We start from the raw sequence: 27,026 nt of genomic DNA on the forward strand, positions 1-27,026 counted from the left end.
ATTTTGGTACCAGTTCCTCTATTGATTCAAGTTAGGTCGCTGTCCACTGGCATGCCAGGCTCCTTTGTGGGTCCTCACTAGTCATCCCTCTCAGGACAGTGTACTAGCACTCAATCTGCTTTTGGCTACTCTGGCCAAATGCCCAGCTGGCCCTGCTCCCAGGATGTTACAGAACCAAGTCAGCACAGACCCTTTCCACAGTCCCATTTTCTGCCTCTGACCAGTTGTCAGCATTCCGCCCTCCCCCTGCCATATCATCTGTCAGCCACAGGCATCTTTCAGATGCAGGTAGGCAGCATTGGGGGGGGGGGGGGGGGGGAAGGGGCGGGGGGGCAGGGAGAGTGCTTGCTCATGCCCAACAGTCCAGTTCAGCTCTGTGGTGCTGTGCCCACTCATGGGGGCTCTCCTGTACTCAGTGTCACATCTGCGTGTACACCATGGGGTGCTCTGTGGCAGGGTTTGTGCAGGGACATGGATGCCCCCCTTTCCCCCCACATCCCATGCTGTTTACCTGCAGCTGACAATGCAGCAGAGGGAGGGGGGGGGGGAATACTTGCCCATGACGGCAACCATCAGGGTGGCCCAACCACTCAGCTGCACTAGGCAGTATCCAGCAGGCCGGGGAGCCTGTGGGGACTCTGGGAGATGTGCAGGAGCACCCCCAACCTGCTGCCCTTGGCCAATGCAGGCAGCCTGCATGCCTTCTCCCCACCAAAGGGCAAATGTGTATTCTGTTCACTACCAATCTAACTTATAGTGCTTATAGAAACCCATGCGACTTTAATCGATTCCACCTCAGGCTTTTTGAATGTCTGTACCTAGCCTTAGAGTAGCATTCTTGTCTCCAACCCTTGACATTTTAGGGAAGGAACAGAATAGGCTTCAGAATTCAAGGCCCAATCCAGATCTGCATTCTGTGACTCTGGTTTTTTGATCAAGTTACGAAACAGGAGGAGATATTTTGCATTTGTGACTGCAGTATGCACAACTGGTGAACACGCTTTCAACTAGTATTTGCTCAAGTTTTTTACATACACACACACCTACACACACATATCCTCCTTAGAAAATACCCTTTCCTTTATATGTGTACTTTATTGTTCATATTAAACACCTAATGAACATACAAATTACTAAACAAGTAAGACTATTATCAGTTTGGGACTTCTTTTTCATTATGTGAACATACAGTGCCTAGCACACTGGACTAGACTAGGCTTCCCTAAACATTTCCAGAATACAAATAATCCATTGGTTCATCAAATTAATTGATTTTAAGTCAGGAAAGATTAGCTCACTTGTTCTAACTTCACTAACAAACAATAGTAAAGAAAAATAATTGAACTGGACTAATTTCTGTAAAACACCAGTGTAAGTGCTATAGCAAGGAATCTGTCCACTTGAACAGGTGAACTAAAGTTGGCTACTGCCAAGCTAATAATGAAAGAGTGTCATAGGTTTAGGTTGGGGGAGTATCCAGCATTGCAGATGTTTCTCTAAATCCCACTCAAATTTATCCAATGCTCTTGAATCTCAATGACTACACATACTAGATGTGTTGCAGCACAAGAAAGGGCAAAAAAATGACATATACAAACACCCCAGACTGTAGCTTTACTGTACAAAATACCAGAGAGGGACATGAAAAACTGACAGGAAATCTCAAGAGAAAATGCTTTCTCAGAAAATTCTGACAATGCTATTTCTGGTTCTGACTGAAAATAACCCATGAGAAATAGTGTTTTTGAGACCTTAGCAACTTATCCTCCAGTCCTGGGAGTGTGCTCTCTCTCATACAATTTGTATGCATTTCAGAACCTTAAAGATAAATTCACATTTAACTCTAGAAATATGAAATAATTGGCATGGTATCCTGAAGTTGCTTGCTCAGTCCTACTTAGAACAGTTAGAAAGCTTCTTGAGAAAACTACATTGTACATAGAGCTGTGTGAATAAATGATTTTCTGGTTTGCTGGAAAAAAAGGAAAAATCAGGGAGGAAAAAGTGGCTTAGAATTGAGCACTGTTTCTTTCCATGAAATGAAAACAAAATTATTCAGAGTTGGCCAAAAATGCTTTGTTTAATTATAGATAAAATGTTTCATTTTCAGGCTTTTCAACCCTTTCCCCAAACTCTTTAAAAATTAGTTAGGTAAATTCCAGAATGAAAATATTGTTTTGAAAAGAAAATTTGAAACACTTCATTTTGAAACACCTATCTTTCTCTCTCTGTATTCTTTTCAGTAGCTACCATAGTATATTTCCTAATATGGAAGGGAAAAATAGCCTTTCTAAATGTTGCTTCTGTGGAAGAATGTCATCCCAGTTTCTTCCCAGACTCTTCTATTAGGTTTTTCCTTGACATTGTCTTCTCACCTGTCTGTCAATTTGGTTGCCCCGGGTTACTGTAGTTGTGAGGGACTTCAGGTAAGAGGGTAGGAACTCCACCTCTATATTGTGTTAGCACTGACCTCATGGCCTGGGGGCAGGGGCTTGAGCCCGTGTCACTGTCTTAGGTGACCAGTGATGTTTTTAAACTTGGTTGGTCAGCATCAAACAACACCTGGCCTTGACTAGGTATTGAAGGTGATGTCAAAAGGGCTATATAAAGCTAAGACTCCCCAGGAGGAGGGGCAGCAGCCATGTTAAATTACATACAACAGCTGGAACATCTGTAACTCTTTTTCTCTCTCTATCAGGATGCTGAAGTAAGTAAACCATTTGGAATTTATCTAGATATATAGCTTACTGTAATGTAGAAGCATATCAAAAAGCTACTAAGATGACACAGTTTGCTCTTGGTTATTCTGTAATACTACTCTCACCTGTACCCTTCCCCATGCCTACCTTCTTTAACCAATAAAGCTTTCCACTATAACAAGTGTGGTAGACTTGCTGGGAGAGGGATTGGGGCATGCCTTTAAGCTCCCTATGCTCAGCTGACTAAGGGAGGCTACTCTTTGTGCTTCAGACTAAAGGAAGCACCCTAAGTTCTCACAGTGGGTCTAGCACCCTCAAGGTCTACAAGGCCTGTGTACCCAGGGGGCACAGGGCCCGGATACAGATCAGACGCCTGGGTGGTGGCAGCAGTTACCCCAAGCTTGTGGGTGTGCTCCAGGAAGGGGGTTGGCCAGATGGGAGGTGACCCAGGGGACAGCATTCGGAGCTTGGTAGGTGGATGGGCACAGTGAGGTGGGTGGCCCAGTGCAGGAGTGCCCCCTACTGGTTCACCACAGCTTCCCTAAAAACCTCATTTGCTAATGCTGCGATATTTGATATACAGAGCCATCCCTAGGGGTGTGTGAGGCCCAGGGCATATCAGCCTGTGCAGGGCCCAGGGTGGGGATGGAGAATGGGATGGCGAGCAGCCAGAGCCAGTGGTGCTCCACAGCAGCAGTGACTGCGGTGCAGCCTATGTGGCATTGACTGTGGGGTCTCCCAAAGCGTGGAGCCTGGGGCAGTCACCCCGATATGCCCCCCAGGGATGGCCCTGTTGATATACTTAGAAATTTTGTCTTGCCAAAGACAAATATGACCTAAGACCTGTGGCTCTGATCTGGCCCATGGAACCATTGATGCAGCCCATTGATTCAATGGGCTAGATCAGAGGTGGGCAAAATCCAGCCCATGGGCTGAATCTGGCCTGCCAGGCCATTCAATTTGGCTTGCGTGGCACCTAAAAAATTTAGAAAATTTATATTTACCCGCTTCTGGCTGCCTGTCCAAGGTGACAGGAGACAGAGGCAGTAGGACCCAGGGGAAGCTGGCAGGACCCAGCAGAAACGCCAACCTGGCCCCGCCCCACTCCTATCCCCTCCCACCCCTGCCAACTGGAAGCCTCTGCCTGCTGGAGCTTTTACTGCTTCCCTGCATACCAGCTGGGTGTTTGAGCACCACGTGGCCCCCAACTGCATTCCTGGGCCTTAGGAGCACAGGGCCCATGCCAGTACCCCAGGGCCAGGAGCAGGAGTGTGTGCATGTGTGTGTGTGTGCAATGACAGAGGGAGTGTGTGTATGTTTGTGTGTGTATTCATAGGGTGAATCCCATATGCACACCCCACCATACACATGAACCCATACCCCTTCACACTGCCATACATGCAGGCCCTCCTCCCCCCACGCACACCTCCCCACAAACCCCATACCCACCCACACCCCACATATCCATACATACATCCACATGCTCCCTCACCCCACACACACACCTACACCCCCCACACCTATCCACCCCGCAACAAAACCCCCACACCCTCCCCCAAACCCCACATATCCACAACCCCCCACAAACCTATACCCACCCCACCATGCCCCCCAACAATATACAAGAGTCAGACTTCATTTTAAGCTATTGTGCAATCACCTCTATGTACTTCATACAAACATATAAATTAGGACAAAAATATTTTTTAAAATCAAATTAATCTGACCACAGGGAGAGGGGAGTTCAAGAAGAGTGGTTGATCCTCAAGGAAGCGATCCTCAATACACAAACTAAGTCTATTCCATCTCGGAGGAAAGGCAGCAAGAGGGCACAGCAGCCCTCCCTGGCTCTCCAGGGACCTAGCAGACCTCCTGAGGCTAAAAAGAAAGGCCTACAAAAGATGGAAGATGGGAGTCACCTCCAAGGAGGATCATTCTGCACTGGTCTGGTCCTGTAGGGAGCAGACCAGGAAAGCCAAGGCTGCAACTGAACTCCAACTAGCTTTGAGCATCAAGGACAATAAAAAGTCCTTTTTCAGATATGTGGGGAGCCGGAGGAAAAGCAGAGGCAACATTGGACCCCTCCTGAACCAGATGGGGCAACTGACAACTGATGCCCAGGAAAAAGCCAACCTATTAAATAGGCACTTTGCATCGGTCTTTCATCAGTCCCATGGGATGCCCATGCCCACTACGGGACAGGGAAGTCCGGGTGAGGGTGATCCCCTGCCCTTCATTAATGCTGACTTCGTGAAGGAACATCTTGAGAAGCTGGATACCTTCAAGTCAGCCGGCCCTGACAATCTTCACCCCAGGGTACTCAAGGAGCTGGCGAGCATCATAGCCCAGCCTCTAGCACGGATCTTTGAAAACTCTTGGCGCTCTGGTGTAGTGCCTGAAGACTGGAAGATGGCCAACGTGGTGCCTATCTTCAAGAAAGGGAGGAAAGTGGATCCGGCTAACTATAGGCCCGTTAGCCTGACTTCTATCCCGAGGAAGATCTTAGAAAAGTTTATTAAAGAGGCCATCCTTAATGGACTGGCTGACGCCAACATCTTAAGGGATAGCCAGCACGGGTTTGTTGCAGGTAGGTCTTGCTTGACCAATCTCATTTCCTTCTACGACCAGGTGACCTATCACCTGGACAAGGGAGAAGAGATTGATGTCATATATCTTGACTTCAAAAAAGCCTTTGATCTGGTATCCCATGATCACCTCTTGGTGAAACTGGCCAATTGTCGCCTTGGGTCCACCACGATCCACTGGCTGGAAAATTGGCTCCGTGGTCAGACCCAGAGGGTAGTAATTGATGGAAGTCACTCATCGTGGTGTCCTGTGACCAGTGGGGTCAACCAAGGCTCTGTCCTTGGACCCATACTGTTCAACATCTTCATTAATGATGTGGACACTGGAGTCAGAAGTGGACTGGCCAAGTTCGCCGATGACACCAAACTTAGGGGCAAAGCATCCACACCAGAAGACAGGCAGGTGATCCAGGCTGACCTGGACAGGCTCAGCAAGTGGGCGGACGAGAATCTGATGGTGTTCAACGCCGATAAATGCAAGGTTCTCCACCTTGGGAAGAAAAACCCACAGCATCCTTATAGGCTCGGCAGTGCTATGTTGGCTAGCGCTATGGAAGAAAGAGACTTGGGGGTCATCATTGACAACAGGATGAACATGAGCCTGCAATGCGATGCTGCGGCTAGTAAAGCGACCAAAACGCTGGCTTGCATCCATAGATGCTTCTTAAGCAAATCCGGGGACGTCATTTTCCCCTTGTACTCGGCCTTAGTGAGGCCGCAGCTGGAGTACTGCATCCAGTTTTGGGCTCCACAATTCAAAAAGGATGTGGAGAAGCTTGAGAGAGTCCAGAGAAGAGCCACGTGCATGATCAGAGGTCAGGGAAGCAGACCCTACGATGACAGGCTGAGAGCCCTGGGGCTCTTTAGCCTGGAAAAGCACAGGCTCAGGGGTGATCTGATGGCCACCTATAAGTTTATCAGGGGTGACCACCAGTATCTGGGGGAATGTTTGTTCACCAGAGCACCCCTACGGATGACGACTAGGTCAAACGGTCATAAACTACTACAAGACTGTTTCAGGCTGGACATAAGGAAGAATTTCATTACTGTTCGAGCCCCCAAGGTCTGGAACAGCCTGCCACCGGAGGTGGTTCAAGCGCCTACATTGAACACCTTCAAGAGCAAACTGGATGCTTATCTTGCTGGGATCCTATGACCCCAGCTGACTTCCTGCCCTTTGGGCAGGGGGCTGGACTCCATCTTCCGAGGTCCCTTCCAGCCCTAATGTCTATGAAATCTATAATAAATGTTGTAGATGTTTGATTTTTAGAATACAATTTAGTATTTTTCTGTTTCTGAGATGGCAAAACCCCTTGCTGAAAGAAGTATTATGGGGGCAAAGGGAGGAACTTCTGGTGGCAAAAGCTGGGGGTTAGGGAACAGGACTTCTGGTTACAAGATGGTGACCAGGAGGCAAGGCACCTGTCAAGGGGCAGGGCTACCTATGCAGCCCTCAACAGCTTGCCAAAACTCAGTAAGCAGCCCTCTGCCTGAAATAATTGTGCACCCCTGGGCTTGATCCATGGGGCTTGGATGCTTCTCCCATACTATGGTGGAGAGAAGTGGCAGTGGATGATGCTCAAGGATGATTAATCTGCATGTAGAAGTTCAATGGCCAATCAACCCTCCTGGAAAGAACAGTGTACTCTAAGACAGTTTAAAAAAAACACTGAAGAAGAAAACTTGAAGACTGCCTCATTCCCATGCCTTGGTCATTATAAACCTCTATAAAAACAATATGCAAATACTGAAGATACCAGAATAACCCACACTTTTTCAAGCTTCCCTCTAGTAGCAAGAGAATCACAGTGTGCAGCAGTGGGGGGGGGGGGGGGGGAAGGCAGTTGGGACCAGTGTGCAGCAGCTCTGATGGAGGCAGTTGGGACCAGGGTTTGAATTACAGGGGAGCTCAGCGGGGGGGGGGGGGGGGGGCTGAGCCCCTCCCCCTTAAGAGATGACAGCCCCCCTGTAAGATTTGAAAATCATAACTGTCAGGGGTCAGAACTCTAGGGATTTTATTAGGGCATTTTGATGGGCAGCACAATTTTTTTTGCAGACCCCCCCACAAAGAGTCACAATGTAATTCAAACCCTGGTTGGAAATGAGAGAAGTGTTCTCCCTTGCATGCAAGGATTATAAATATTAGAGCAAAGCAGCCTCATTGATCAGTTTAAAGTGCCTAACACATGTCCACTTAAATACCAAAGCTCCCAGTGTTTTCAGTGATGCAGGATTAAACCAAAAATGGCTACAATATAGTAAGTTATACATACATTCATCCAGCTTATATCAAAGGCAAAATATTTACTTTATTGGTTTTAGATAAAGATTTTTCTAAAGCTTCAATATAGGTTAAAAATGACCTGATGGATTTTTTAAACCATGAAAGTGATTTCCCAGTTTCTGCTTATTTTAAGAAATTTAAAAAATCATCACAAATAGAACAGCTTCTCTGTTTTATATCTTCTCACCCCTTCTCAACCAAGAACTCCTCCAATTATACCTGTGAAACAGCAATGATCAGAGGTTGGGAACCTACACCTCATGGGCTAGATCAGGCCTGCCAGGTAAGTGCATCCAGGTAGAAAGGCAGCAGTATGAGCAGGGATGGGCAATGAGGGCACCAGTGCTGGCCTAGAGGGGGTACCCCCAGATCCCTCACATGTGTCCATCCCTCTTCACCACCCACTCCGGTTTTTCACCAGTACTGTGCTGCTACCACAGTTCTCCCTGCTCACTCCCTTACTGCAGCCATCACTTCTCATGCCCTGAACTTTTAGTTTCTGACAGTGTGTGGCAAGGGAAGTCAGTAGTGAGGAGTAAGGCATGGCAGCAGCCATGGCTGCAGTAGTGAGGCATGAAAGCAGCCCTGGACATTTGATAGGGAAGGCTTGGGGGCAGCAGCAGGCAGCTTGGCGCTTCAGCCAGCTAGGTTGCAAGCAGCAGCCTGTTTCTGGATCCAGCTGCCTTATTTTGGCTTTCTGCTCCTTAAGGATTGCCAATTCTTTTGTTTAGATCTCTGATATTCTGTTTGAGAATCAATTTGATATTTCATTTAGTCTGCAAAGCTAATTATAGAATTCATTTTTATATAAAATTATTTCATCTTAGACCAGTGGGATGACCTCAGAGTGGAAGCCATCTAAGTTTAGATAATTTTTATTTTTCATGATGTAGGTTCAAGGAATAAACATTATGAGGTGAGAGACAGGCTGGGTATGGGAGAGAAGGGGTATTCTTGAAAAGACAAGAATTCACCCAAAGAACCTTTTCTGCCTATGCCCTTAGACCAACACGGCTACAACCTACACCCCTGTAACATTTGATTTTACATGGTTTGAACTAAAATGACTGATTTTTGATTTGTGCTTGCTCTTAACTATTAACATTCTGTGCAATGGCAGTTTAAATGTTTTTTTTTTTTTCAAATAAACAAGCAAATGGAGTGTTATTTCTGTAAATACTAACAGGATCATGCCCAAGCTGTGGGAGTTTTCAAGCTACAGCATGGGGATACCACACATTCTCTATTTGTTTTTGTGGGTTTTGCTATTTTAAATAACATTTAGGTTTGGATTAGAGATCTTTTGACATTTCTGGCTGTTTCTAAGAAAACAAATAATTCAAACAGCTATGCAGTAAGATAGGTTGATTTATGCTAAATCACCACGTGACAACAAAGTATTCTTTGTGACACTTAGATGCAATGCACTACTGTATATCTGTCAACTGGTGTCCTGCCACTGAGTTCATAAGAAATAAATACCAAAGCGGAAAAATTTTTACGGTCCTGATCCTGAAAGAATATAGATAAATCTACTCATGGAAGTAGCCACTCTTTGTGGAACATGTGCTTCTGCAGGCTTAGGCATTTATTGTTTTAAATGCTATCTCCTTAACTAAGAACAATGTGAAGAAAAATGCTAGATGTTATTTTCAGACTTCCCTTCTCAATATTTTCTGATTTTTAATTTTACTTATTAAGGGCCAAATCCTGAAATCTTTGCTTTGGTGAAACTCCCAATAGAGCAATTAAAGCTGCATAATACTTACAGAATGTAGCTCAGTAAGTTAGTACAATGCAATTTTTTATTGTAATTGGCCACTCTACCTTTTTTGAAGGGGAGGGGTGCAACAAACTGGTCTGTTCATGAATTTTTTATTGTACTGTTACATACTGAAGCTGTCAGTATGTTTTATTTATTTGTTCTAAATCCTTCTCCCTCATTTATTGTTTTGGAAGTGATAATGTGTGTGTGTGTGTGTGTGTGTGTGTAAGTAAATGTTCTGGTCAAGATTTCTAGGACTAGCAGATTTGAGAGCCTCACTAACTGGGCAGAAAATTTCAGCTATCTTAAAGAAGCCTAATTTTCTGAAAGTACTCAGTGAAAACCAAGGCTCTTCATGGTGCCCTTAGTTGGGTTCCTGAAATTGCTGGACATTTTGAAGAATCTACTTTCTTAACAATAAAAATTATTTAAATGGATGATGACCCATTACTGCTCGTGAAATAGAAAGCTAACAATTTCAATTTTAATATCTATGCCCCAGTAAGTTGCTCTAGCTCTATTTATGGATTATGTATTGAATATTTACATCTAACACTGAAACTGCTGAAGGCAAATGATACATTGCAAAGCAAACAGAAGCTGACCTTTGCATGTTTTTCCATCAGGCTGCAAGGTAAATCCAACTGGACAACTGCAACGTACCCCTGTCGCTGTATCCTTGCAAGTACGGTCACAACCTCCATTATTGACAGCACATGTTTCTGGAGAATGAAAGAGAAAGGCAGAGAGAGGGAGAAAGATAGCATAACAAAACTTTTGGGGTGGGGCACATCAACTGTTTGGTGCAACAATACAAAATTACATAAGCAATCCAGATGTCAACAAACCAACATAAGCAAAGCTCTTATGCTCATCAGGGGCTATATCCTTCTTTAACTGGTGAGCTTTCATAATCTATCCTCTTACACTCTGTGCAAAGAGGAAGTCTATATCAATTATATTTGGTCAGTGCTTCTTGATATTTGGTCAGTGCTTCTTGAAGACAAAAGGATGAATTATTAAATATGAAAAGACCAGGTTTAAAAACAAAACTAAGCAGTTGTCTTTTAAAACAGAACCAAGGTCTCTGTCTGTTTTAGATCAGGTAACTTCTAGCCATGTTTTAAGGTTTGTTAAAAAATTGGTTCTGATGTTCTAATGAACTTTATAAAGCAATGGAAAATTAAGTATAATACTCAACCTGGAAATGAGCATTTGAAATACTTAGTTATGAAAGAGTTAATGGAAAACGAACTACATACATCACTTTGACAAGAATCTACATGCCCAATCTGTTCTTACTGAACTACAAGCATCTGGGTTTTGTCCACTTAAAGCTTTTTGCACATTGAAAGGAGTTTGGAGTGGGTGGAAGGGCATAGTTGAGGTCACTGAACCCATTGCAAGCTGTGTCATTGAAATTTCCCAGTGCTTGTATCATGTAGAGTGATGACTGGGCAAACAGAGGCAATACAAAGCTGCAATACTTTTTTTGCTTTTACAATAGTAGGCAATGACTTAGGTACCAGTCCTTAAAACAAAACAGAACAACGCTAAACAAAACAAAAAGATCATAACCAACCAAAAGAAAAAAAACCCCCAAAAACTCCTTCCAACTTCATTGAAAAAGTAATAAATTGCTATTATATTTTCATATACATACAAAAAAACCTACACACATTCTTGAAACAGATAAAAGGCAAGAAAAATTATTAACTTTCCTTTGATCCACAGAATAAAGTGGATCTACAGATGCCAATTTTAAACACATTGTTCAGACCAACATATATCTGAAATTGCAGACAGAGGTAACCACCAACCATATGGAACATAGATAACTGGTTATTCTGTTTACAGCTACTTTAAAATCCCTAGGAAATATTCCACAGACCTCTTAATAATCTCTTTCTCAGTTTCTCCAGCAAGGTTCATATGAAACATAAAATAGTAAAATTTGCATTGTTCTTCCCATTTCACTTCCTCATGGCTTTTCCCAAAGAAGAATTGTTAGTGCTTGTTTCAATTTACAGGCTCCTATTGCTGCATATTCAGTGTGCATTACAACTGGACTTTGCAGTTAGGGCCTGGCAATAACAAACAGGACTGACTAGTGCTCAATATTCTTAGCCCAGTATGTTTATCAAAATATTACATGGAATATAACACATTTTATCTCTAAATTGATAAGCATTCAGGGCTCTTTTTTTTTTTTTTTTTGCTTTGGAGGCAGTCAGTCACTTCTTTCCTTCATTGGCTCTCAGAGGGACACCATGGCTTAAAGACCTGAAGAATTTCTTTTAGACTTTTTTTTATTGGCACAAAACTATATATAGTTTTAGAATGTACTTCTGGCATTTATGTGCATAGAGAAAGCCAGGGGATGGAGAATAGGGGAAAACAGAATAGAACAGAATAGAATTTATAAAATCACAAACAATTGTGAATTTATTAAATCACAATACATACAAATGTTACATTATATATACGTGCATACTTATATTTATGCACATACACTTAAATATTTGCATATTTATACACACACACATATATATATATATATATATATATATATATATATATATATATATATATATATATACACACACACACACACACACATGATGTATGTGTAATTCATCGATATGAATACTGCCAGAAGTAGACACATGTAATAGCTAGAAAGAGCACATTTGATGAACAGACTTATCTCTAAGCAAAAACTTGGATGCTACCATTTCTTATCAGTCAGCTACTGATTCTCACCTACAGGTAGTTAAAAACCAAGGGGACTTTTTGCATGAGTAAAGATTAGGTACATGAACAAATATCTGAAGGTTACGTTCCTAATGGTTTAGGTAATACAGGTTCTGATGATCATTTTTCTATTTGACTGGAAGATTTTCTTATGGGTGTAACTGCTCACCTTATGTATCCTTTCAGAGGACCAACTATCAAATAACTTTAATTGTGAGTGGGGGGTGGCTGTGGGGCGGGGGGAAGAATTGGGTAATTGAAATTTTTTACCTCATTTTAGCCAGTTTATTGCATTAACTAGCAATTTAAAGGCAGAATGATTTGTCAGGGGCAAATAGTTAATGTTAGAAAACATGAAAACGTGCTAAAGATACATTTGGCATGGCAATGAATTGTAAATCTTATGTTAACAGATTAACTATGATGCTTGAAGAGCCCTTTATTGCAGTTCTTCAGCAACAGATGAACATTATTTAAGCAGTAATATTTCTGCTTTCTGGATGACAGCCAATGAAAATGAATAGGCACAACAAAGATTTTTTTCCTCCATGGCATGGATGACTGGATCTATAGGGTAAGGGTCAGTCAGTGAACAAGAGTTATTTCAATGTATAAATAGAACAAATCAAGCAAGCTTTTCTTATTGTCAGAGATGGAGTAAAATAAAGCAAGAAGACAATACCCTTCAGCTTCTATGGTGAGCCTGGTTTTCATAAATGGCAAACTTTAACAGGATGAAAACTCAGGATAAGAATGGAGGGGGTGACAATACCTATGACAACATACATAACAGGAGATTCTTCCAAATACACAGCACGAGAAAAAATTAGGTACCATAAGGCCAGTGTGCAAAGTCAGGAGGGACTAGGTGGGGACATTAAAAGTTGTATGGAATAGAACTATTTAAGATCATAACCAAACTTTTAAACTCGCCACAAGCAGATCAGATAATTCCTGATACCTGACCCCAACACTTTCAAAGCTGAGGATGCTAGATCAGTTTGAACCAATGTGAAATCCAGGCTCAAATCTGGGTCCAGATAAAGGGTAGAGTTAAATCCTTGGTCCCAAACCTGCATTTTATGGTCTGTAGGAAGGTGCAGTGAACAGTTTAGAATCTGGGATAGAACCTTACATCTTGGCCATAGGTAGAGCTTTGCAGGTTGGGTGTGGCTGAGCATATCAGCATTTACAGCTGCTGTTGTCCCTACTTTTGATTACCTCACCATAGCCACTGCCATCAACTTTTTCAAAGTGTATTTGCTTATGTTTTGCTGTTGTGCCTTTTATGCTGCCAAGAAGGGAGGGCATGAACCTTGCACCCATTTAAGTGAGGACTTCTAGGGAACACCCAAATTAGGAAGCATTTGTGTAATCTACTGGAAAAATTATGATGCAAATCATAAGGACCTCTTTCTTCTAAGGTGAAGACAGAACTTCTACATAAATCATTTATTGCCTGCCCCCAGAAAAACTCAGAACTAGTCCCCCATGGAGAACAACATATATGGGTGTTATGACAGTATATTATGAGGGTAAATATTTATTTATGGCACTTTGGGGAAATAATATAGTCTTTTCTTAAGCAAAACTCAGGGAAGATATTGGTTTATAAGAATCTTTAGAAGGCAGACAATAGAAAAATGCAATTCAATACACATTGTGTGTCTACCCTATGTAAAAATATTGAAATGATTGTTATAAGACCCACACCTCCAATTACTTTAAGAAATAATACATGGGGCCAAAATATTAAAAATTTCCTCTAGAAAAGACAAAGCTGGTCCATGTTCCTTACCAGTCCACAAACAGTCTGCAAGATGTTATTTGGGGAGTTATAAACATATTAAGTTAATGCAGGGGTAGCTGAGAGGCCCAACATAATAAAAAATGGCCAATTTAAGCTAGAATCAGAGGAGATTGTGACCTTTACATACATAGTTTCAGGTGAAATCTCAGGATATGCTAGTGCCAACTAGCCTTGGACTTGAATAACCATTGACTTCTTAATCCTTCAAGAGGGGCAGACCTATGGTTCAGGACTGTAACTAGCAGTTTTTATGCCCTGGGCAGTGGCAGCAGCTGGGCTGGCAATGGCAGCAGTAGCAGCTGCCAAATTTATGTTTCCTCCAAGTCAGCACCTGGGGCTGGTGCCTTGCTTGTTTTCTAGCTATGCTTGCTGCTGTGGGTGTTCATTGAAAAATTCTCCCATGTAAAGAGAAAGAAATAGGAAAACTTCTGCATAGCTAAGAACAGGCATCTCCTTTAACTGAGAGGGACTGATAACAACTAAGTATACCAAGGTTCTTCCTTGAAGTGAACTAAATTGCAGAGGGATCAAAGCCATAGGTTGTGGGCTACTCAGATTCTAGAACATCAGGTTTATCCTCATCAGAAACCAGATCACAAGCTAGGGGAGCCAGTTTAATTGGAAGTTTGTAGAGCTTCAGACAAAAAGCTCCACAATGACTGACTGTCAGCGTGTCTACATGAGACGCTTTACTGTACAATAGAGTATGTGGAGAAGCTTGAGAGAGTCCAGAGAAGAGCCACGTGCATGATCAGAGGTCAGGGAAGCAGACCCTACGATGACAGGCTGAGAGCCCTGGGGCTCTTTAGCCTGGAAAAGCGCAGGCTCAGGGGTGATCTGATGGCCACCTGTAAGTTGATCAGGGGTGACCACCAGTATCTGGGGGAACGTTTGTTCACCAGAGCGCCCCAAGGGATGACGACTAGGTCGAATGGTCACAAACTACTACAAGACCGTTTCAGGCTGGACATAAGGAAGAATTTCTTTACTGTCCGAGCCCCCAAGGTCTGGAACAGCCTGCCACCGGAGGTGGTTCAAGCGCCTACATTGAACACCTTCAAGAGCAAACTGGATGCTCATCTTGCTGGGATCCTGTGACCGCAGCTGACTTCCTGCCCTTTGGGCAGGGGGCTGGACTCGATGATCTTCCGAGGTCCCTTCCAGCCCTAATGTCTATGAAATCTATGAAATCTACTGTGCAGTAAAGCGTCACCATCTACATATGCACACATTTACTGCAAAGTAAATTAGTCTACTGTGCAGTAGGGCTGTGCGAAGCTTCGGTCCCTGATTTGATTCGTCAAAGATTCGGCCCAAGTTGGTGGCTGAATCTTTGAATCCGAATCAAATCAGAGGACCCTTTAATCTCTTCACATCAAATTGGAACCCTTTGAATTGATTCGGAGAGATTCGGAAGATTCGGAGATTCAGACAGAGACAGCTTTAAATGTTTTTTCTACAGAGTTCTAGGTAGCACCACACATTTGTGAATGCTGCGATGCTGGGGCACATGGAATATGCCACAGTAGTGGGGGGGGTGGGGGGTGGAGGGGGGCCTCCCCAGCACGCTTGGCAGCAGACCTGGAAGTGGAACAGAAGCAATTCCAGTCCACTTCTGGGTCCACTGGGGAGCATGCTGGGGGCCCCCCCTGCATCCCCAAGGCTCAGTGACTGGTGCCTCCAGGGTCTGGGGGGGGCACCTGGGGTCTCCATGTGGCTGATTGCCAAGCCAGGAAGGCACAGGAGGTCCCCCCAGCACGCTCTCCAGCAGACCTGAAAGTGGACTGGAAGTACTTCTGGTCTATTTCTGGGTTCGCCGCTGAGCACATGAAGGGCCCCCATCCCTCCTGCTGTGGAATGCTCCATGTGCCCCAGCATTGCAGCATTTACAAGCTGAACATGCTACTTCAAGGTATGTAGAAAAAACTTTTAATGCTGCGTCTATGTCTGAATCACTGATTCTCTGACTCAGCATCAAATCTTCAGATTTGGATTCGGCCAAATCGAATCAGGAACAGTGATCTGAATCAATGAATCGAATCACTGCTCCTGATTTGGGCCACTCCTACTGTGCAGTTAGTTACTACCAGTAAATACAGGTAGCAAAGTAACTGCACAGTAGATACTGCACAGTACTGCATGTCTAGATGCTGGCCAGGGGGCAAATTTCCTCCTGGTCAGCTCCTACACTAGGGGGCCACAGATGATGGGGAACTCCCCTAGTTCTGGCACTACTCAGCTGCCCCTAGGAGCTGGGAGCTGAGAAGTGCCAGGACTTGGGAACTCCCTGCTTCCCTGCCTAGCCCAGAAGTGGGACAGTTCTGGGCCAGCTCCAGGCTGGGTGAGAAAATCTCCACTCAGCCCAAAACTGGCTGGGACCTGCTCAGAAGTGGGACAGTTCGTGGTCACCTCTGGGCTGTGCAGGGAAGCCCTGCTGGGCACAGGACTTGTTCCCATGTGCATGGGGCAGGAGAGCTCTGCAGCAGCAGCTGTACCTCCTGTTCCCCCATGTATGCAGGTAGCAGAGCTCTCCTAGCCCTATCTGCGTGGGGACCAGCCTCATGCTCCTGGCCCTATGCACATGGGGACCAGCTGGAGCTCCACCTGGTTGCTGCAGGAAGGCAGAGCAAGGTGGGTGCAAATCTGCTCCCAAGTGGGAGCACATGTAGACATCTCCTGGGTAGGCTTACTGTACAGTATTTTTACTGCACAGTAAGCCTAGTTCAAATTAACAGCATGTGGACAAACACTCTCTTACTGAGGAACTGCAACTATATAGTTGCTCTGTGATTAAGTAGGAAGGTAGCTTCCTTTTAGAAGCCTAATTTGCAAAATAGAAAAGCCCACAGAGTGGGAATTTCAAAGGTGCCTTAGACAATTAGATGCACAATTAATATTAAAATCAATGAGAGCTGGATTTATAACTCCCTGAAAACCCATGCCAGAAAGAATAAGCCCAAAGTCAAATAGTAAAACTAGAGCTATGAATAGAACCAGAAGACCTTCTCCCTTGTTCCTTTTTTAAACACATTTATTATTTAAATACATTTATTTTCTATCTACATAAACATCACACATGATTTGATGGCTAATTTCTGTAGAATTTGAGATTTAACAGATTGGGCCAAATTCATCCCTAGTTTACATTTCCAATGATTTCAGCATTTTGCATCAAAATAGTATTTACATACTTCATGATGTTTGATTTACAGGTAGAGACATAGGTAAATCATAGCAGAAATGTGCAGAGCAGCAGCTTCTTTAATTTTTCTGTTTTTGCCACCTGCCTGGCCAATCAGTGGCATGTAGCGGTGTTGTGGGGGCCCCTTGGCCAATCACCAGTAGGAGGCAAAAACCACAGCATATTTAAAATGGCCTTTTTTGCCTCCCAGATGATCAGCAGCAAGTGGCAATGCCACTAGGGCCCCTTGGCCAATCAGCAGCAGGAGGGTCACACAGCAAAAAGAGCAAAATTAAAGGAGCCATTGTGCAGCGTACTTCTGCAACGATTTAGTAAGGTCCGAATTTATAGGGATATTCTTCATTTTTTAAATGAAGAAGTAATGAGATCCCATGGGCAATCCTTGACAAATTGTCCTAACTGAATTCTCTGGATAAAATTAATTCTTTCTATGCCTGTGTACACACATTCAAATGATCTGGGAGAATTCTCCTGGGTTCATTTACTTGGTAGAAAAACTTATCCAGAGACTCTTGGACAAATGTTTCATTGCTGAGCCACTGTGCAGCCAGTGGACTCCTGCGCACACATCTGTGCCTGCTCTGCAGGGTCCCAATCTGCCTGGCAACAGATGACAGGCCTGCACAGGGTACCCCTGATTGGCAGACTCAGACTGTCTTGCAGGCTATGTCTCCCTGCAGCACAATGAGGAGATTGTGAAGGGTCTGCCTGCCTGGGTGTAGCAGTAGAGTCCAGGTAGAGTGACACACAGGGCATGTCTACATGATATGCTTTACTACACAGTAGAGCTAATAACGGTGCAGTAAGCATCTGCATCTACATGTGCAGATGCTTACTGCACAGTAATCGGCTCTAATTGCAAGTAAATTTGCTACCTGCAAATGCAAGTAGCAAATTTACTCAAGACTAGTAACTGCACAGTAGCACACGCATAGACCCCTGACTAGGAGTAAGTGTACTCCCACTCAGCTGGGCAGCAGGGAGCGGCGGATTCCTCCTTGCCCCTGGGAGTTGCCTACTGCTGGGACACAGGGACAATGTCCTCCTGCCCTGGCAGCAGGGAGCTCCCAGACTCCACACCACAATCATGGGGTTAGAGCTGGGAGATCCTTATCTCCCAGCCTGAGTCCCATGGTGGTGGGACCCAGGCTGGGAGATCCTTATCTTTGGTTGTGGGACCTAAGCTGGGAGATCTTTATCTCCCAGTGCCAGCTCCATGGTTGCAGGCCTGGGGCTGTGAGATCCTTCTCTTCCAGTGCCAGATTTGTGGTCATGGAGCTGGCACTGGGAGAGAAGGATCTCCAAGCTTATGTCCTGCAACCACAGAGCTGGTGCTGGGAGATGAAGATCTCCCAGCCCCTGCTCCCCAACCATGGACCTGGGGCTGGGAGCTCCCTGCTGGTGGGGTCTGGAGAGCCTTTTCCCTGTCCAGCTCTGCCATTGTAGAGCTGGGAAGTGAGCAGGCTCTCCACCCCCTGCCCCACAATTGCAGAGCAGGGTTTGGGAACTGTCATGGTCAGAAGCAGGTCCTGGCTCTGTGCCCTGATTGGATGATTGAGGTGCGGAACTTGGAAAGAGCTCCAGGGGTGGACCTGCCCCCCCACCCCGCAGCTCTTTCTGAGTCCCCTGCCCCTGACTGGGGAGCTGGGGCCAGGAGCTCCCTCCTGCTGGAGCAGGGGGACATTGTTCCTCCCACGGGTCCAGTGGTGGAGCCCGCCCTAGTAGCAAGCAGCCTCCCAGGGCAGGGAGAAATGTCCCAGCCCCCTCCAGAAGAAAGCTGTCTTCTGGCCCCATGCTTCCTGCCAGCCCCTGGGCTAGCACCCAGGGGGAGCCTAGAGCTCCCCATAGCTGCTGCAGGGGGCTGGTGCCATGAGCAGCAAATCTGCTTCTGGGACCCTTTATGTCTAGACCCCTGCCTGGATCAGTTTAGAGAAATTTACTCTACAGTAAACTGATCTCACATTATTTGCACGTGTAGGACGTGAACACTGGGAGGGGGCTGGGAGCAAAACACACAGATTTTGAAAGACTGTGCCGCAGCTTCTCTCAGAAGATACATGTATATAAGTTCTCATTTCTAGGAGAAACTCTCTTAGAAGCCATTTAACTGTGGTTTTTCCTGGGTTATTATTCTCTTGGAGCAGCCAACTGAGAGAACTCATGGTTTCTAGTGGAAGAACAGCAACTCTCCCAGGAGAAACTGAATGTCTGCACATGGCCTGTAACTGAAGTTAACGTAATGTAATGTTTCAGTAACTTCATTATTGAAGTTAATGAAATTAATTTAGGGATGAGTTTAGCTCTTGCCTTTAACAATGGACCCTGACTCGGTGGACCCTGAAGAATTGTCTATAAAGGGCTGTGTTCCAAAGCATGTCATCACAGATGAAGCCAATTTGTGCTGTCACTTTTCAGGGTATAATCATGTATTAAAAATGGGTTGTGACAGTGCAATGAAGAGCAGTTAAAAGAAGCTAGAACAAAGAAATGGAATACTTCAGCACCAAGTTCAGCTGAGAACAGCATTTGCCGTCAGACTGGGGGTTTTTTCATTGCTTCAGCTGAACAGGAGTTCAGGTATACGGGCAGTTATATGGCAGGACTAAGAGAAGAAAATTCTCCTTCCACTGAAAGGTCTTTTGTGCTGGAAACCTGCCGCTGAATTCATGTGTCTTGTTTTTTTTAAATGTACCCCAACTGCTTTCAAATAAGTAGCCTCATAATATACCTGAAGTGCTCCCTATCTAGATAAAAAAAATATCTAATGCTTGTTACACAGCAGAAATACCAATAATGATTCTGCAAGAGTGACTTTCAAGCATGTGTATGCCTCAAAGTCATTCTTAACCAGTGGGAATACTTTGAAGAGCTGTTCTGTATTATGCCTTAATTTACCTATATATATATATATATATATATATATATATATATATATATATATATATATATATATATATATAGACATTTCCATCATGTAAATATTAAATGGAAGAAAAAGGAAAGCTAGCTAGTAAAAGTAAACCTCTAATAGTACAATCTCATCATTTTTTTTCATCACCCCCAAAGTCCTTATTACAAACTTTGTCAATGGTTTTATTGTGTTTCAAGACTTTGTGCAGTGGACAAAGTGTTTATAGTAATTTATGTGTGTTTATAGTGAAATAAGGGATATCTGTAGTAATGTATGGACATGACAAGAGTAGTCCTGGGTATATGCACAGTTTTGCAAAGTGATACTTGAGGAGTCTTGAGTGTGATGTGATTGATCAGGTTTCTAAAGGCTGGCAGCTGCTTCTGTGCTATAAAGACATCACCTGAAACAAACAATATTGAATTCATGTGAGAGATCTTTGTAATGCAAAGGATATAGTCAATGCTATATTTTCTCACTTTGGCTATAATTAGTGTCTGGTTTTGAGGGAAGGATCTGTAATATGAAGCTCAAGGGAATGCAAACCAACTCTAAAGTTCTAAAGAATTTAATGAGGATTAAAGGAATAGAAATTAGGTAAAAAGGATGGAGGGTATGATAGAAATTATTCTTAAAATCCTATAGAATTTCAAAGGCTATGTAATTTCAGAGGACTCTTAAACAAATATGTGGAATTCCACAGCCGTTTTATATTTCTCTGTTACCTTCTATGAGACAGCTGGAAAGTTCTAGAACAAGAGTAAACATCACATTCTGCAACATTTTAGAGGGTACGTTCTATAGTTGATCCTCCCTGCTTTAATGGTGCAAACCATACCCTTAGATTTTAGAGAGTCCAGAGGGAATAACTCTGTTGGAATTTTTGCTTATGGGAAGTGGCCAGATAGAGGTTGGTGAATTGGTCAACAAAGGAGACAGCTTGCCTACCCACATCCTGAAGAGGGCTGTCCACAGAAACTGCCTTGTATGAGTTTGGTGAGAAATATAGGCCATTTGTCCACGCCACAAAGAGGAGGCACCTCTACAAGTAAGAAATGTTGATTGCTTTAATATTTTTTGAGCTTAAGGAAAGCTTATCTTTTAGGCATAACTGATATCTGTAGCTTTTCTCTACAAAGACAATTTATATATAAATGTTTATTAAAGACAGCTATAGGAAAGTCCAAAATTGAATAGACTACTCTCATGTTTGCTAACACAGATGAATAGGACTCCCTTAGAAAAAATGTTTTTTTCCCTAAATTCTCAAAACCAGTTAGGAGCAAAACTACTTAGGCTTGTGTGTGTGTGTGTGTACATGTGTGAAAATGTACAGGGCTATATACACACCTGTATCAAAGGACAACTCACTGCGAGTGAGAAAAGTAAGCAAAGGTGGATCTTGGCCAGTTTCCATACTTGACTGGTTTACCTGACAGGGACTTCAGTGCAAGTTGGAGCAAGCTGATACTTTAGGGGACCCTCTACCAGGAGATAGCCATTGCCCAAGTGTCGTCATGCTAACAGTGCACTCCAGCTTTGCCCGCAAAACATGTCCCAGACTGGGAGAGCCAAGAAGGCCTGAAATAAAGCCAGCTGAAGACTTTCTTAGGTTGGAGGAAATCCTTAACTGTTTATTTAGGACACCCATAAATAGCATTGTTCCAGCACTACAAAAGAGCTGTTGCAAAGTCCAAAACTTGGCTAATAGTATTCTGAGTCGAATCCTGTGTCATGCTCTACTTGGCCTCAATTTTGTACAAGATTTCTGAAATACTCCTTTTGAAACACAGAACTTTGCAGTGAAAAGGATTGTCTTCTTATGCTTAATAAATTAAAGGTTCAGAAGTATAGCCTGCATGATAGATCTAGTCACATTAAAATAAGCATTTGCTCTTAAATGAAATGTCTGTACCTTATCCTGTGTAAAATGGAGATCATAATGATGGTGTGTTTGTGAGAAAAATTATTCCCAAGTGAAAGAAAATTAAAGCTGTCTGAAATGAGCCAAATGCATGGGCAGTTTAAACAAAAGTAGGCAGAGAAATGCAATGGTAATATACGTACATGGCACTTGATGGCTGTCACAGTACTGCCTCCTCCTTCCTCGTTATATTCTTTACTCCCTGCCTTGATTCTCAGTAGATTTATATCAGGCAAAAGTACCTTGCCATGGGCCAATAAGCAGAACTGCAGTTGTGGTCTGGGAATGGTGTATGTGAGTGGGTAACATTTGAAATTAAGAATGCTTTTTTTTTTTTTTGTAGAAAAGAGGCATTATTTAAATATATTTAAATTTAAAAAGAGCTATGTGAGGTGGGGTTTCGCGACAAGAAAAATGGACTTTTTAACATAAAGAATTCCTAAAAGTTTCCTTATCTGTACTATTGTAGCACCTAAACCCCATTTTGTTGGCACTGGTAATTTGGATTACGAAAGTGATTTTGGAATTAAGCCATATGTAACTTAAAAAACGAAAACAGGTTTCCAAGACAAAAATTTAAAATGGAAGTTATTTGCTATAGAAGGCTAAAGTGTGAAATCAAAGCATGGCTAGGTTACAAGTGACAGTGGGTTTTCTTTGTTTATTTTAATCCTTCTCCTCCTAAATATTCATCCTAATGGGTAGTCTTTCAAAGGAAAGAATGACAGTTACATAGCTGATAATGCAGTGTTGGGGTACTGGAACAATTATGCAGGGGACACAGGCAGTGTACCAGCCAGCAGCATGCCTTGCTCAGTTCAGTGCTATTGGTCCCTGTTTTCAGTGGCCAAAAATGAATTTATGAAACTTAAGGGAGTAGAGAAAAAAGGCTGTCTCAAACATTGTTATTGCTAACAGAGGCAGAGATGTAAGGTGGGGTCAAATTGGATACACCTTTTAAAGTCAACAAAAACATCTTTCTTGATCCTAAACCAAAGCCAAAAGTCAAATAAGAGTCATACTGGCATGTCACTAGGTCCACTGAGTCCGCTGTGGCGCTGCTGCTACCTATGCTTAGTGCCAAACAAACCCTGCCTCCCTCACTGTTAGCAATTAGGGGTGTGCAAAGCGGGCCCTATTTGATTCAGATTTGGCCTGAATCAGGGGCAGTGATTCGATCTGTTGATTCGGATCACTGTCCTTGATTTGATTCCGCTGAATCTGAAGATTTGATGCTGATTCAGAGAATCAGCGATTTGGACATAGACACAGCTTTAAAAGTTTTTTCTACATACCTTGAGGTAGCAGGCATGGCTCATGATTGCTGTGATGCTGGGGCACATGGAGCATCCCACAGGAGTGCTGGGGGGCCCTCCAAGTGCTCGGCGGCGAACCCAGAAGTGGACTGGAAGTGGTTCAAGTTCACTTCTGGGTTGGCTGGGGAGAGCACTGGGCCCCCCCCACCACGCCGGGGGGTGCAGTGGGGCCCCCCAGTGTGCTCCCAGGAGGACCCAGAAGTGGACTGGGTCTGGGTCTGCTGTTAAGTGCGCTGGGGAGCCGCCCATACTTCTGTAGGACACTCCATGTGCCCCAGCATCACAGCATTCACAAGTCCCTGCTACCTATGTAGAAAAAACATTTAAAGCGGTCTCTATGTCTGAATCTCCTAACCTTTTTGAATCTCTCCAGATTGATTCGGAGGGTTCTGATTTGATTCAGAGAGATTAAAGGGTCCTCTGAGTTGATTCGGATTCAGAGATTCAGCCACTGAATCAGGCTGAATCTCCACTGAATTGAATCAGGGACCAAAGCTTTGCACAGCCCTACTAGCAATGACACAGTACACAGGGCCTTTGAGTAGATGCACTCTTGCATTTATATAGGTCTCTCTCTTACTCTGGGATGTTTTACCCTGGGTAAGAGTTTTTGTCCACCCCCCCAATCACAATGCATATAGGTCAGTACTCTGACCACATTTAGCTAACAAAGACTACTTAAGCTGGGTGTCAAACATTCAAACTGTAGCAATAATATACACGTCATACTAGGGGAGGTCTCCAAGAAGCCTGAAATTCAGCTGACATAAGAACTTGACTTAAAATTAGGTGGAACCTCCCTCCCACCCCCAAAATAAGTATTTCCTGACATCCAAAATGTATTTGTATTTAGATAGGGGGAGACATGCAGAATGGGACAGAGAGACAGGGCCTTCACTTATGACCGTTGCTTCTTATGTCAGCTGAATTTCAGGCTTCTTGGAGACCCCCCTAGTATGACGTGTATATTATTGCTACAGATTGCTGAAAAAAAATACATGGCAGGGAAGGAAAGAAGGAAAAACAAGGGTTTCCCTAGGTGAAAAGGAAAGGAAAAGACATAGTACATCTCAACGAGCTAGTACATCTCAAAGAGCTTGATTCATGAGCTGCATGCCAATTTAGAATCTGTGATCCCTGGCTTGGGCAGAACTGTTAGAATGCAATGAGAAAATCATCATGGCTGCACATGTGCAGTATACACGGCATATCACTACTATCCTGCTACTCCAGAATAGACAGAATATGCCATGGCCTGAAGAGATATTAGGCAAGGGAGTTCTGGTAATCTGTTATTCTGCTACTTGCATGCAATGGGTAGTATTTATCTGTTTTGCTAGGAATAAGAAGTTCTGCCATCCTTACTATTATTACCACTGAATTGATCTTCTCTAACATCCCCCTCCCTCAATTTACAAATCAGTAGCTATTGACCAGGCCCTATGAAGAATCATAATCACATTTCTCTTCACTATGGAGAGACTGCTTAGACTAGCTGTTTTTGTCAAACTGAATTGTGAAAGATTATACATTTTCAGTTATGATAGAACTATTCCATTTTCATGGAAATTCTGAAACTACAAGGAAGCAGCAATCAGAAGAACAGCATGGTGAAGGAAAAATACTAACACATAGCTATATGAATGAACAGGAACAAGAAGAAACTAAATGAACTTCATACACAGGAAACATAATAATGTCATATAGGAAGGAAAACTTGTAGAACAAGGACAACAATGATTAAATGCTAATAATCTTTGCTCTCTTAGCCTTGCTTTTCAGTTGGTACTTTGCTGCAATTTCAGGATGGCAAGAAAATTATTCATCTGACAGTGATGTGAGGTTCCTGTAGCCATTTTATGTTACCGTGTGAAAATGTGAATGCTTTAGCCTTGCATGTTTCATCGTACAAAGTCCCATTTATGTGCGCAGGGAGTGCTAAAGATATGATAAAGTGTATCACAGGGGTTTTGTGAATATTTAATTGAATCCTAATCCACCTGAATAAGGGGCATAAAAACTTTTTGAACTTCTTTATTACAATTTAAAAGAATTTCAAACTTTCTAAAGGGAGAACTTATATAAATTTACTAGATAATGTAGAACATAGGTAATGATTGGGGAGGTTGGCACTGGGTCACCTGATTTCATATGGAAAAGTGAATTGATGCTAGTAACTGGGAGGGATTCTAGAGGAGTTCAGAGACTTGCTTGTCAACCAAGGCTTGAGGAAAAGAAAACTTGTTTATAGGAAGTAACACACAATTAATTCACTATATCAACTGAAGTGATGATAATGAGGAAAGAAATGAAGTATAAGGTAGTAAAGGAAAATTGACCTGAAGAGTTCAAGAGTCTTGGTTACATAGCTAAGAACAGAAGTTGAGGTTACTTTTGGCAACTGGTCCCTGAACGATGTGAACAAGTATCTTGTTGATTGAAAGAAATAAGAAATATTAAAGCTGATGCTCAGTCTTTTGAGATTGGGTACTCCTTGACCTTAAATTTGTCATTTGATAGTAGTAATTCAAGCCTTATTTTTTAAACTGCTCAATAATAGCTCTAGGAGCATAACAAATCCTGGAGTTGAAGTATGTATTCAAAAAGGTGATACTGACGTAAAATAAACCAGAAATGTTGATAAGCCTTTATTGCAACAGAAAATTAACTAGCTTGGAAGAGTAGTTGAACACTTAAAAATATAACCTGTCAACCTCCATGCTGCTAGGGACAGGAAAGTCAGGAATATAGGAAGAAAAAAAAAATTCTGATTTAGAGAGAAAAACAAAGAAGATGTTCTAAAATAGACCAAAGCCAAGAGCTTTCGATTTTTTTTTTTTTTTGTAAAAAGCCAAAGGGAGTGACCACCCAACACTCAGTCACTTGATTTTTACAGCATTCCCTTGGTCTGTGGGATACTCAGGTTCAAGTCCCTCTGAAATTTGAACCTGAATTTTCTAATCCTAGATGAATGCCCCAACAACAAGGCTGGAAACGTAGTCCTCTTCTTTGGGCCAATACATATTTAATTATTTTTACAAAGTAGAATAGCTTTAATTGGAGAGTGATTCTAAAACCAAGTGATTAGAGTATTCACCTGGTGAGCAGGAACTAACTCATTAGAAAAGGAGTCTTGAACTTGGGTCTTCCACTACCTAGATGAATGTCTTAGCCATTAGCCTACTCACTGTTCTTTGATGGCAGTCTCTCTCTGGATGATTCCAATTAACAATTTAGCAGGTTTCCACAGTATTTTCAACAGAAAATTCCTAAATAGCTCTAGTCAGAATTAGGGACATCGTGGCCAAAGACTGCTAGGCTGGGACAGGGTTTACAGTTCTGCAGCACAAAGGAGACAACTTTACCTTGAACCCTTCAAACTTTCTGGAAGATGCACATGATATGGGGGGAGGTGAACATATAAAAAAGACTTCATTTTTCAAGACTGCATATCACTGAGTTTGGAGCAAAAGAGTCAGTGAAATGTAAGGTAAGCAGTTGACAGATAGTAGGATGAAGTCTTTAGATGTATAGGTGTGACAGGGGGCCTTCCTGGGGCCGAACTCTGTGGCCCGCCCGCCTGTCACCGTGACAGGAGGCCTACTCAGGGCCGAGCTCTTCGTGGCCCGCCCACCTGTCTCCGGGCAGCCGCCCGCTTCTCGCCCGCCACGCCTTTGATGATAATTGATTCATATGTCGATGTTAATTAAGCGGGACGCTGCCCATTGTAGTGCCCCGATGCCAGGGGCGTTCTGCGGCTCCGACCTCCCCTAATA

General features: G+C 43.3%; 1 protein-coding gene across 7 annotated transcripts in view; it reads right to left on the minus strand.

The window, feature by feature from the left end:
* SCUBE1 (signal peptide, CUB domain and EGF like domain containing 1) overlaps nt 1-27,026 on the minus strand; it is a 383,661-nt gene that overhangs the window by 152,313 nt on the left and 204,322 nt on the right. For 6 of the 7 annotated variants that reach the window (XM_019481708.1, XM_019481707.1, XM_019481706.2 and 3 more), the window contains one exon: nt 9,939-10,055. The exons of the other annotated variant lie outside the window; for it this stretch is intronic. In XM_019481708.1, coding sequence (XP_019337253.1) covers nt 9,939-10,055 — 117 coding nt within the window. The remainder of the gene's footprint in view (nt 1-9,938; nt 10,056-27,026) is intronic. 7 annotated transcript variants of the gene reach the window in all.

This window comes from Alligator mississippiensis, chromosome 4, assembly GCF_030867095.1.
Source record: "Alligator mississippiensis isolate rAllMis1 chromosome 4, rAllMis1, whole genome shotgun sequence".
NCBI lineage: Eukaryota > Metazoa > Chordata > Crocodylia > Alligatoridae > Alligator > Alligator mississippiensis.